The sequence below is a fragment of the Dreissena polymorpha genome, chromosome 4 (assembly GCF_020536995.1).
Source record: "Dreissena polymorpha isolate Duluth1 chromosome 4, UMN_Dpol_1.0, whole genome shotgun sequence".
NCBI lineage: Eukaryota > Metazoa > Mollusca > Bivalvia > Myida > Dreissenidae > Dreissena > Dreissena polymorpha.
This window is the reverse complement of record NC_068358.1, coordinates 93,212,364-93,226,370: the sequence shown is the minus strand read 5'-3', so window position 1 is coordinate 93,226,370 and position 14,007 is coordinate 93,212,364. Positions and strand designations below refer to the sequence as shown.

Genomic DNA, 14,007 nt, shown 5'->3' with positions numbered 1-14,007 from the left:
TCCTGAAAATGTCGCAGGACGTAGCGAGGACGGGGTAAAATTGTAAACAAATGCATTTCTCAAGTTTCGGCTATGCCCATACCACGTTTGCGCTAAGTTCTTACTGCGTCCAACACGTTCCCACTATGTTCTTATTGCGCGTGTATTCTGGCGGGTACCACGTCCAAGACTTTCTTGCTATGCTTTAACTACGCTCGTACTAGGTTGCTACTACGACCGTCAAGATAGCACTGCGTTCTTACCACTCGCCCATCACGTTCTCACCGCGTTGTATGTCTGCACGAAAATTCAATGAAAGAGGAAGGTGGTGTTCCGGATTAGCCTGTGCGAATTGCACAGGCTGATCCGAGACGGCTTTTTACGTAGGTATCACTATAACAGCTTTTTTTATTATACATTAACTGTAGTATGACTTATGAACCAACAGAGTTAAGATTCATAAATTGAGTCGTACATATAAATGCAAATTTTATTTCATAACCAATTTAACAAACCATAATTGAATTACCAATACAAAGCAAATTATACACATCACATAATGTCAAATGCAATCATACGTAAAACCAGGAACACATTTAGTTATCAGTCTTACTAGGTCCAAAACGCTTATCCAACTCTATTGTTTTGTTACGATATGTTCTTGCCATGGTACCGATCCTGCTGGACTGTTGAAGTACAACTTCAGATATTCCCGTTGCCTCTTTCCTGCTACAGTATCCCTGTTAGATCCGTTGATTTCTTCAATTTAATGCATGTTTGTATTGGCTCTCCAGAGGCCTGGTACTACATTATGTTGATCATCCTCCGCGTCAAGTTGGGCATTCTGCGGGTTAAACGGGATACCGTTTTGTCATTAGCTTATGAAGGCATATAAAAGCCTCGAGCACAGTTCTCACTGTCAGGTCATTGCATCAGTGTGGTCAATACTATGTGCCATCTCTGTACCAGTATATCAAAAGCGTTCTCTCCTACACGTCTCACACTTGAAATTCTATAGTTGGTTATCAACTCTTGCTTCTTAAGTGCTCGGTGGGAGCATGGTTTCAACAGATGGGTTCGTAGTCCAAAAGCGTCATCATCCAAGATAAAATATGGCATGTCCTGATCATCATTGGGAATCGGGTCTGGATCTGGGAATCCGATTGTTCCATTTTCCAAACACTCCTTCAATTCGGACTCTTTGTATATCTGAGCGTCCGAAATGGACCCGTATCCACCAATATCTCTCCACACAAACTTATAATCGGCGTCCACTAAAGCCAGAAGAACCACCTAAAAGAAGCCTTTGTTATTGGGAAACAATGATCCGGAGTTATTTGGGCATCTGATAGCCACATGTTTGCCATCAATTGCTCCGCAGGCATGTGGCACATTCCACTTTGTCTGAAACTCTTCCGCAATAGTGTGCCATTCAACTTGTGTTGTTGAGCATGATATGACTTCGTCCTTATATTCGTCAACGATTGCCCGGTACACTTCATATAATAAACAAAGACTCTAAAGGCGTACTGCAAGGACGGGTACTTGTCGCCAGATGTCAAGTGTCGTAACGTAATCACAAGTTTCAGACCTGGATCTAGCGCTTTGCTGCAGGGGGGTGTCTGGCTTTGGACTTACTCGGTTGAGAAGCTCATCAAACATTTCAGGTGGCATTCTAAGAAAATTGAAGAATGACTGCTGATCTTCCATTCTTAATTCTGCCATAAGTCGGTCATAATGGCCGAATCGCAGCCTTCTTTCTGCTGACAGCCAAGGCCGCAACCAGCAAGACCTGGGCTATCTTCTATTTCTTCTCCTTCTCCTTCTCACAAGCAATAGTGCGACCTGTCCATCGAAAAGAACCTGTTGTCCAGTCAATACAGCAACATGCTGGAGAAGTTCTTGGTTGTCCATTCTATATTGATAGGTAAGTAAAAGTGAAGTGAATCCAGTTTTTATACTCGACCATCAGAAAGTGATATGGCCGTGGCTTGAGCCTGCTGCAAACGTACCTTAGACGTGATAAGCACCGGTAGAACATACTAAGAACCTAATGCGGTCTTTTTGAAACGTAGTAGGGACGTATCATTGTCGCAACACTAGCGTGGAAGGGTCGTAGTGAGAACCCGACGGACGTAGCAAGAACGTAGTGACAATCTAGAGACAACGTAATGCGATCGCCACACACTCGTCCACGTCTGCACTGCGCGTGTATTGCGTCAATGAGGTTCTTACTAGGTTTTAGCTACGTCATTACTACGACCTTAACAAGTTCTTACCACGTCCTGATTTTACCTCGTCCTCGCCACGTAAGTTCTAAACATGTTCCAAATTCACCCACGTCCTTCACGTCTATGAACGCCGTACCACGCGCAAAGCCGTGTCTACTGCGTCGTCGCTACGTTGTACACGTTTGCACTGCGTCCTGGCATATTTTTTGAAGACGTATTGGGAACGTGGCCTAGTGTGATGGGGGGTATAATCAGGGACTAACAGGAATCATGAAACTCTAGAGACATTATTAAGAGTGACGTTATTTTTAGTACCCGATTGTTTTCTGTATAGAACAAGAAACCAATTGTCTATGCATAAAACAAGACAAAAAGCCTTAAAATGGTAAAAGATGGAGTCATCGCATCCGAAAGTCAATTTTAAAAAAAACTTAGATTGTAGACTGCGATCCAAACCGCACACGTGGCACAGATCTATGAATGAAACATGTTAGCGTGTATGTATGCATTATGTGCAACATCATAGTATCAATATTCACATTAATAAGCAATAATAGAGAATGCATATTAATTTAATTACCATTTAACAACTTATTGGTTGAATAAGATAATCAGAATCGTATTTTTAGGAAATTATTGTTAAACAGTCGCAAACTTTATCTCGTCTTCTATAAAATTCGACAACAGTTTTGAATTAATATTGGGCATATCATTACGCAATAAAATCTAAAAGAGGGTGGTTGTAAGAGGGCCATTTCCAGAGTTTGGGTTTGTATTTTAATTTTAAGCTATATAAAATAGCATCTACCTTTTTTAAATAATTTACATAAATATGCATCTACAAGAACGCGTCAAAGCATTTTGCAAAATAACGAGAATAAACATTACCCTACCAGGATTTTGAACCGCGACTGAACCATTGTGGCTTTTAAACACAGTGTTTTAACAGCTATATAGTAAAAGACGAATTGTTCACGTTATCCATAAAAGTCATAACAGACGCTCTATTATTATTCCGATAACGAATGGCAATTATCCACAAATAAAACGATGTAATTAATATTTTTCAAAGTCAGTAGCATTTTTCAGGTTTTTAGAATATTTTGCATGAGCTTTTAAATCTTTATTTGTTTAAAATAGTTGTTTTGCCAAACTGTGAACAGGTACTTTTTAAACAGTATGTGCCAATGTGCGTAACATAATATAACTCGTCTCTTTTTTATTGAAGTGAATGTCCATACACATATAGTTTGAAATCTGTTTGATGTGTATGACATTAAAAGAATTCGCTATAACATAAAAAAATTAAACTGGACGTCTGATCTCGTGTCGATTGACCAAAAGGCAGGTTCAAGGAAGTACAGACATGCGCACCACCACTACGTCTTCCGGTTCCGGTATAAGTCAGTCCCAAAGTACCTACCTCGCCCTGCACAGAGATTCGCTGACCCCCGGGGAACCTTTCTCCGTGTACTTCCGGCAGCTGGAACCCTACTACAGCACTCTGGAGGCTAGCCTCGTGTTCAGCATTGCAAAGGACGAGCAGAACGGCGTGAAGGCACGAAATGTGACCTACTCGTCTGCAAGCTCTAGCCTCTCTATATGTAGGTGTTTTTATGTGTATGCACATGCTTATTTCCAATAAGGGAATTAAAAATATTACATTAATTGTATTAATATATATTAATTAAAATATTTATAAATTGTTTTCAATTCTAAGAATACAACTACGAAGTGTTCGTGTATTTTTTTAATTAGTCTAAAGAATGCAATATTTATCACGTCGTAAAAAACGATTTGCATTTTTTGCAATTTACTTAATGACCAATAGTCAAAACACAATTTTCTAAAAAGATTTATTATTTTGTATGGTGTTCCTCGTAGGTTTATGAACACTGCCAGTATGTCGGTTACAATTTTTGTAATATTAAATGAATGCACATTGCGATGACATGCAAACAGAAACTGTTTTTACACCATGTATGTACGATTGCTTATTAACCATGTGCGTTAAAATAAGCGTCAAAATAATTATTCCGTTTCATTGAAATACAATTTGTAAAGATTAATTGATTTAAGTTCAATGTGAATTTCAGCAAAGATGGAAGCCGAATTACAGATTAAAGTAAGTTTTAATGTTTTGTTTATGTTTTGTTCTCGTACAATTTTTTTTTTACAGAAGTTGTTAAACTTTTAAATGTATGGGTAGGCGAGCATTTGGTTGGCTTTCTAAAGGATCTCCTATATATATACGAGTTTAACACAGCATGTTAGGAAATTACCACAAGAGATCGTTTATCACACGCTTATCAGCGATAAGAAAACACATCGTCAACTGTTTTCTAAAAGTTTGCTATTACTAACAAAATATTCGATTGGTCATTCATAGCTTATGGTTATTGTTCTAGCAAACGAAAAGCTCAAACTGTTATTATTATTCGAGTGTCGATAGATACGATCTCTTGGTAAGCATTCTACTTTCGCAATTATAAACCAACACATGAATTTTAACAAGGAATGTTATATCAATTTCATTAATTGTCTTGTAATGGTACCATATATAAAACTGCTCTTTGTTTCAATAAAGAACAGATTACGCCGATACCGACACGTTCATTCGTATTTAATGAAAAACAAAAAATACGTCTGTTTCGTATGAGCAATACGAACAAGTATTCCAGATTTCAAACCTCGTTATGTCATTTGAAGATGATAAGCGTGTTCTGCAAACAAAAAGTGTTTGCAATTGTATAAAACTCCTTAAAGGGATCTTTTCACGCTTTGGTAAATTGACAAAATTGAAAAAAGTTGTTTCAGATTCGCAAATTTGCGTTTTAGTTATGATATTTGTGAGGAAACAGAAATACTGAACATTTACCATGGTCTAATAGAGCCATAATATGCATCTTTTGACGATTTTAAAACCTAAAAATTATAAAGCGTTGCAACGCGAAACGATTGAAGAATTTGGAGAGTTCTGTTTTTGTCGTTAAATTTTGTGAAACTACGAAGATTGCTTATATAAGGTATAAAATACGTTCAGCATTTGAACTCGGCGGAATAGCTCAGTTGGCCAAAGCGTTTTTACTTCAGGACTCTGGCAGGACTCCAGGGGTCACTGGTTCGAAACCTGGTCCGGGCAATGTTCTTTTCCTTTTTTTAATTTTATTCTTGATTTTTTTTCTGGAGCTTTTACGATCCAATGTTTACATTTATCGATATAAAGCATTTAATGAATAAGTTAAAAAATGCCAAAATCTGTGAAAAGGCCCCTTTAATTTCGTTGATGTTCATTGCTTCTTTTGAACGTATTTTAATCAATGCGTTATCTGTTTTGTAAAAAAAAAAGATCAACTCGTATATGTTCGCTTTGGGATAAGCGATGGTCGTAATGATTTTCTGAAACGGAAACATATGTTTCTGTTGGTATAATATCATACAATAAAATGAAACGCGCTTTTTTTACATATCAAAGGTGCCAAATGAAGAAGATTTGCATAAACTCACCGGCTTTTCTGGCGACGAACTGTACTACTGGCTTAACAGACACCTTCTGGTACTGAAAGGGACCGGCAACAAACAATTCGAAAAAGTAGCATCTGTAAATTTGCAACGTAGATATTCAGATCCTAGTCCAGACTACCACATCTTTATTCAAACTGATAAGCAGCTGTACAAAGCTGGCCAAACCGGTAAGTTAAGTGTGAGCGTCCCTTTTCACCTTCATTTCCGCTTAAAAAAACTTTGAAAATTCGGTTCATGAAACGTAAAACATACTTTAAGAGTTGTTTGTAGTGTGTTTGTTTTAGCCGATAGCTTTTGTGTTGTTGTATGTGTCAATGTTAATATCGTAGAGAGTCCATTTACGGTGTTGGTGTTGTTTTGTTATTTTTAATTGTCATTGATTATTGTTTGCACTAACTTATCAAGAAAAAACTATTATACTGTGTGTATACTTGACAGTGCAATACCGAGTGTTTGTATTGGATAATGAGATGAAGCCGAGGAAAGTCCCATTGAATATCACCATTAAGGTTAGTATTTAAACGCTTAAATTACCGTAAAGGTAGACATTTTGTAATGCATTTGTGAAGAAGTGTCGTGTTATGCATTAAACAATAATTCATTTGTTAACCACAATTTAAAGACGACGTACCTGTCTTGTTACAGAAAGTATTTCATTAATTAACCCTACTGAACTTAAAGCTCAATTACATTAAATACAGACAGACAGACATTTTATTCAAGACTTGTACATAGTACATTGTCTAAACACATACATTTACAAAGAATATGTCAACATACTAAGTCAGTCTCATTTCCGCATTTCCGAGAAAAAAAAATCATAACAAAATCAACAGGTGGTAAAAGGGTGTTAAGTAAACATAAATGACAATCAAACTTGAAATAAATGCGTATGTGTTTAAAGTTTTTTATACATTAAACAAATATTCATTAAAATGAAATTATCAGTATGCAGTTATTTGCATTTATATATTTTTTTAGTAAAATAATAACAAAGGTTTAGTTACATGTTAAGTTTGCCCTGAACAGTTTTTTTAGTCAGCCAATCAAAGAAAGAAGTTCATTAACATTTAAACAAAAAATCATTTATTGAAATAAATGTCATTCAGGTATGACTGATTTTTGCATTTTGAATTAGTGCATAGAGTTTTGACAAGCAAACGGTACAAGCTTAACATTTATAATGTGCGAAGAATATTTTAACATTGATTGCATTTAAATTAATCTTTAAATTTAGGCTTAAATTTATTTTTCAATGACTTATTACAAACCACGAATTTGTGTAGCATATCATGAATAATTACCGGTAACCAATTATACGATTGTTTCACGGCGTAGGACCCGTCAGGAAACCGTATTAAGGAAACCAACGAGCCCGGAAGTGCGTTTGGTGTTTCTGGTTCGCTGATACTGTCGACACAGTCTATGTTCGGGAAAGAGTGGACCATACATGCTAAACGAGGGGTATGGCGGGCTTGTGGTCACTATACGCATGTACTTCAGTCCATAGAGTTATGAATATTGCCACTTGTTTTAATGTTTCTTGTAATGATCATTATTAAAGAGTGGTTTCTATGATTTTTGTTCCACATTGTTGCTATTTCTAAAAATAAACATTTCATTATGTCTATAATAATTTCTAAAATCTTCTTTAAAAAGTATATATTTTTCTGTTGTTATATTTTAACACCAAGTCGCCCCAAGCTTAATCGCATGCATGAACCTTGTGATGACATGGTTTCAATGCGAGTTCATAATTGATTCGGTCAAATGTGCATTTGAACGATTTATACAGTTTCTGTCATTGACAATGAATATGTGTTAATGGATTGCCTCTTAGTGTACTTGTAAATGACTTCTATTGCTATTGTTATAACATCTGAACTCTGTTTAAAAATCGTATATAATAAACAACGCATAAAAGCCGTTTAAATAATAACCTGTTCATGACATGTTAATGCATTAATGAATATATTCTATATGTGGTAGTCGTAAATACTTCAAGCGTATTATATCTTCGATTTCAAATGGGTTATTGTAATTGGATCTCAAAGATGTAAATTGCAATAATTGAACCACAAAATTACGAAAGTAAGATATAACTGTCTATAAAAAATAAGCAGTAAAATTGAGCTTCAAACATTTCAGGATACGAATGACTCATACACGGAACACGTTCAGTTCATAGTGGACGAATATGGTAGGTCGGCGTGTCTCAAAAACAGTATAAAATAGTGCATATGTGTTTGGATCGCCACATTTGCTCTTGTTACATAGTTTATATCGAGTATGGTGTTTATTATGCACGAAAACATGCACGAGTTGAATTAAACATCACTGTAAGCACACTAGCATAGATTGTAATGAATTGCGCCAGCCGTTTCAATTATTGTTAATTCGATTTATTTCATATATTTCCTGTTGTCTAGTCCTTCCAACTTTTGAAGTGGAACTCAACATTCCTCCGTTTGGGACAGTTGAAAATCCAGAGCTGAAAGGATCCGTCATGGCCAAGTATTGACAGTTTTGTCGAGTATAATGTTAGCTAATGCTAGATTGGGTACACATAATTGCTAAACAGTTGTCTTCTGCATCATTCCGCTTCAATTTCTGTGGTTAAAACGTCATGAATTAGAAATCAATACTAATTCCATAGCTGGCACATATTGTTTTCATTTAAATACGTTGTACATGTTATGGTTATTCGTTTCCTGCATAGCACAATCTTCTTCTCCACATTGCTGTAAATATCAGAGTGTAATTAATATACGATAGTATTTTAGTATGTTATGATCTACACCAATTGTTTTGTGATACGCAAGCTTGAACCAATCACCATTTGTTTTGTTAAAGGAGGAAAGTGATTTGTGAAAACAATACAACATAAGTTGTTCGTTTACAGGTACACATATGGCAAACCGGTTGCCGGTCACGTTATCCTTCAAGTACAGAAACAGTGGCCGAATTGGGGCCACGAGTTCTATGGACCCCTTGCGATACGAACGGAGTTTAAGGTTGGTAGAAACGTGGGAAAAAACTGTATGTATTCATATAAAAAATCGTGAACACACGTTATGACTGCCGTGGAAACTATATTTGAGCCGTGCTCTGAGAAAATGGGGTTAAATGCATGTGCGTTAAGTGTCTTCCCAGATTTACCTGTGCAGTTTTCACAGGCTAATCAGTGACGATACTTTCCGTTTTTATTATATTTTTCGTTTAAGACAGTCTCTTCTTAGCAAACATCCAATTTATGCGGAGAATGTCGTCCCTGATTAGCCTGTGCAGAATGCACAAGCAAATCTAGGACGACACTTAACGCACATGTATTAAACCACATTTTCAAAGAGCATGCACCAATTATATGTATCTGATTACACAATATTTGAGCGACTTTGGGTTCAAACGATAATAATGATAATGCATTTAAGTTGTGTTTTTTTTTTTGCTTTTAATAATTTTTGTCTATTGGCTTTAGCCAATGGACTTAATAACCAAAAATCGAGAAGACGTCACGTCGGTTGAACATTTTTAGTAAGAAACGTTCTTAGAAAATAAAACAAATATTAATGGTAAAACAATTCTTTTAATGGCAAAAGCTTATAACGTTTACTATACAAAGGGGGTAAACACGTGATAGTCAAGTTGGCAACGTCTATGCCGAGTAAGGAATTTTTCGCCGTTTTATACTCTTTATTACTAGTATTAATTTTTAAATGCCGCTCACTTCCCATCTATATCAGCAAGAAAGTTACAAGCGTTTATTTTGTAGTAATATTCGCTCTACATCTTTACTCGCTGCGAATTTCTTTACGGGATGACTTAATTTCAGCAATTTTTTTACTAAAAAAATAATCGGGGAGTAAAGTCAAGATAATATCAATCTTTTATTCAGATCGACGGAAAAGCCGACTTCAGCCTCCCGATGGAAACTCTTCTCAAGTTTGACCCTGACCTTCGTGAGCACTCCCTGTCGGTGCAAGCAAATGTGACAGAGTACGAAACTGGCGAGGTCCGAATCCTGCAAAAAGAAATTTCCTTTCATAGTAGCGCCATACAGCTCGAGTTTCTAACATATAGCACCGACGTTTATAGACCAGGATTCCCGTTCAGCACTTATGTACGTTAAACTTTACAGATTTTGTTTGTAGTTTTAACTATCCCTTTCAGCGATTTTAACTCGCATATGAAGAGCTCAAGTCATGGTATAATAAGAAAATGATTTATGAAAATATGAACATGTATCCACTTAATTGGCATATATGAATAAACCTTAGTTATCGTGTCTTTTAACAGCATAATAATCCATGTTAATCCAATCGATGTAGCATCTTAATTAAAATTTAAAACCGCCCAAAACCAAATATGTTTGATAATGATATCATTTTTCAAACATTACAGGTGATTATCCGCCAACCGGACGGTCGACCTTTGGTGAGCAATGGTGAACGGGTCAAGGTCAGTGCGACGTTCTTCACATTCAACGACAGCACCCCACAGCGGATGTTTCGTCCCCCGAACAGCCCATCGGCTAACCTCATGACCTTTGTATCCCCGTTCCGTAACGGTCGGGTAATTCTCGCGCCCGACACGTACATTGCAGTGCCGAGCAATGGCGTCATGAAGATAGATTTTGAGATACCAGAAAACGCACTGTCGGGTCATATCGAGGTACGTGATTTTTTAGAACTACCCATTTTAAATTATGTAAGATTATTAACAATATTGAAAAAAAATAAGGACAATAATCCCCAATACTTTCTCTGAAGGGACTTCTCAGTAATTTTAATCTGATACTAAATAAAGTTTGTTATGCGATATTTTTGAGCCTCGCTCTGAGAAAACGGGGCTTAATTCATCTGCGAACAGCGTCGACCAATATTAGCCTGTACATTTAGCACAGGCCATTCATGGAGCCACGTTACGTTTTTATGGTACATTTCGGTCCCAATATGCATATGCCTTAAAACCCCGTTTTCCGACATCGAGACTCATTGGCCTTAGTCCGGAAGCAATCCAGTATTTCCTCTATCATTTATCCAAAGCATGTTATGTTTTGACGGTACCGTGTTGCTCAGAAGTGACATTGTTGTCAAATTAACATCGTTTCCTTTTTGTTTTGCAGGTTTCTTTTAAGGACAAGAAAATCACCAAAAATATCGAATCGTTCCGTACAAAGAGTAGAGCATATATTAATCTGGAAATGAAATCGAGATTTGCTAAGGTATGTTCAGCTTTTTCGAATCAAAATCATTAATAATAATGACAACTTTCATAAGCATCATCATCGGCTTCATTATCATCATATTTGATACGTATAACATCACCCTAACCAACAACTTAATCATCGTCGTAATTTTCATCATCACCTTCATAATCCACATCATCTGTGTTTTATTTACTATCAACGCAATCATCTACATGCACAACTGTCAAAACATTAAAAAACGACCAATTGTATTGGTAGTACTAGTGGCGAAAACGTTCTACAACGCCATATTCCACTTTAGGCCCATTCTCATCCTCAAGCTAAGCCTCAACTATAAAGATTAACCAATTAGAACATTGGAACTATATTTTTGTGGTTATGTTTTAATTGTTTCAATCTGGAAGAAACAGGGCAAAAATTAGGGTTTAAAGTTTTCTTAGTGCTTGGGCCCAAAGATGTTCCAGTATGTTGTCATGTCATTTTTTTTCGGTGTCATTATCGTGTATATGTTAATTTTCGTTCACTTTTTTTCTCAATCATTATCAAAGTTATTTTGGAAACCATCATCTTCAGCAATTTCATCAAAATCACCATGATACTAATTATTTTAGTAAAACCACGATTGTGTAAACACTTGCAATTACAGTTTACCCGCGTCATGTGACCTGCGCAGTCTCGCAGTCTGGTCAGAAGCTACACTGTCCACTGTAACTTCACGCAAGGTTTTGTAGTCTCTTAAGCGGAACAGGTAGCGCCTGACCAAACTACTCGACTGCGCTGGCTGGGCTTAAGCTATGCTGGAATAATATAACGTAAGACCTATTGTCGCATGTAGCGGGTCAGTCGTTAACACAATTCAATTGTGTAGGCTTAACAAGCAATGCCATGTTTTGTTTGAGGTTGGCGAGCAAACGGAGTTTTCCCTGTCTAGTAACGTGGTGCCACAGCAAAAGATCGTCTATCACGTGAGTGGTACTTTCATATGTAGCTTACTTAGAATATTTGTAGATTGTATATTATATATGAGTCGCGTTCTGGAAAAGTGTGTAAAGTGTCGTCCCAGAAAAGCATGTGCGGCCTGTACAGGCTAATCTGGGATGACACTTTTCGCTTTTATGGAATTGTTCTTTTAAAGGAAATATCTTCGAAACGAAAATCACATTTAAATGTACAGAGTCGTCCCTGATTTACCTGTGCGGACTGGACAATATATTCTGAGACGATAATTTCCTCAAATAAATAAAGCACTGATTTCCCAGAGCGCAACTCATATACAACCTATTCAAAATCCCTGTAAACTTGGGATCTCATACATGGTTGGTAATCGCATATAAGGATTTTAATTCGCGACGGCGTTCGTTAATATATATTTATTATTTATCGTATAATGACTTAATAACAGTATGCTATTTATACGCATATATTATTATGTATTTTTATCACGCGCTTCTCGAAAGTGTATTTATATGTATGATTGTATATTTCGATCAGACCCGATCCAAGACTGAAATCTTCAGGGAGTAAAGGGCATTTTCGCTGCAAAGATCACAGATATCGGTACCATAATTCAATAAAACGTATGAAAAGAACATTCTTACCGTTCTTGTCGTTACAAAATGCATGAAAACTAATTGTCTAGCGCCGTTTGAAACCTTTGTTTACATACATTTCAACTGGCCGACATTTTAAACCCACGAGTGATTTCACTGGTCCAACGCGAAGGTGTGTCTTTACTTCTGATGATTTTATGCTTATATCGGGTCTGATCAATGACGATAGGTCACGCGAGTTGTGTATCGTGTTATTTCTTACAATTTGTCCCAGCATTTGTCAACAATATTACAAGATATGTACATTTTCAGAAAGAAAAATTCCTTTCTGCGTTTACTAAGACCAAGTTCATGGAAATCGCTTTACAATCGATATAGTAAAGGCTGATCAAAGCGATGCACCCTATTTTCGGGTCATTTTGAGTTGAATACCTTGTTATGGGTATATTTGAGAGTGAAATTTGTATTATCAGAGAAGTTGATTTTTCGTTATAATTGTATTATTTTTCATTCAAAATTATGTTTTTACTAACTAATGTCATAGCCACACACTAACCAGCTGTGGTCTGAATTTCCCTGAAATATTGCGCAATAAAACCAGAAACCAATGGGATATGTCATTAATTGTTCATGACCTCGACATTGGGCTAGCCTTTCTCCCACTGTCAATCAAAAAGCATGGCTTTTTTTAAGTAAACGTGGGCTCCAACGATCACATATTCCAGAATGTAAGTGAGAAGTGATCGATATTCAATGTTTATGTAAACATGTCCTACAGATTATCAAAGCTGGGCGGCTGTTGGGGACTCACTACATGGGAATGTATTCCACACAAACGTCTTTCTCAGTGAAGATGACGTCAGATATGGCCCCCGAGGTGTACATTCTGGCATACTATTACAAGAAAGAAACACACGAGTTCATAGCCGATGGTATCGAGGTTAATGTGGAAATGTCTTTGAAAAATGAAGTAAGTAAATTATAGTCGTGTGAATGCTATAGATTTAAGTTTAACACCAAAAGTAATAGTTTTACAGCTTTTATCTTCACCCTCAAGTGGTGATTTGAAAACGGAGGCAATGTGATATCTTTGAGTTATATCTAAATGATTTATTTTGCAAATATTTTTATCACTGTCACTAAAACTTATATGTTCTGTTCTTGTCGAGCCCATCGTGGTATGTTTGCCCATCAAGACGTAAGCCGTGTGCTTGGTCAAATATCTCTTGAGCGATAAACTCTAGAGCAAAAACGGGTCAGTCACGTCATTTGACCGTTATCGTTTCATGCATTCCAGGTAGTACTTGGATTTGACCGGAATCAGGTGGCACCACAAACCAATCTCACGTTGAACATAAGAGCCGATCCTGATTCCCGTGTTTTTATTTGCGCCGTGGATAAAAGTGTGTTGCTTCAGTCGGGAGCCAACGCAAATGACGTCACGCAAAAACGGGTTAGTTCAAATGTATACGCATTGAAATTTGCTCAGGCGCTCGTTTTATAATGAGCATCT

At 36.8% G+C, this 14,007-nt stretch overlaps 1 protein-coding gene and 1 long non-coding RNA gene across 2 annotated transcripts; both read left to right on the top strand.

The window, feature by feature from the left end:
- The first annotated feature begins 7,079 nt into the window (after positions 1–7,079).
- On the top strand, positions 7,080–8,252 carry LOC127877826 (uncharacterized). The gene is made up of 3 exons (XR_008048627.1): positions 7,080–7,199; positions 7,884–7,935; positions 8,165–8,252. It is a non-coding gene; the product is annotated as an uncharacterized LOC127877826 (long non-coding RNA).
- Positions 8,253–9,660: 1,408 nt separating this feature from the next.
- On the top strand, positions 9,661–12,468 carry LOC127878608 (uncharacterized). Its single transcript, XM_052425134.1, has 5 exons — positions 9,661–9,855; positions 10,137–10,406; positions 10,861–10,959; positions 11,844–11,909; positions 12,436–12,468. The coding sequence occupies exons 1-5, from the start codon at positions 9,661–9,663 to the stop codon at positions 12,466–12,468; spliced, it is 663 nt and encodes a 220-aa protein (XP_052281094.1).
- The last annotated feature ends 1,539 nt before the right edge of the window (positions 12,469–14,007 follow it).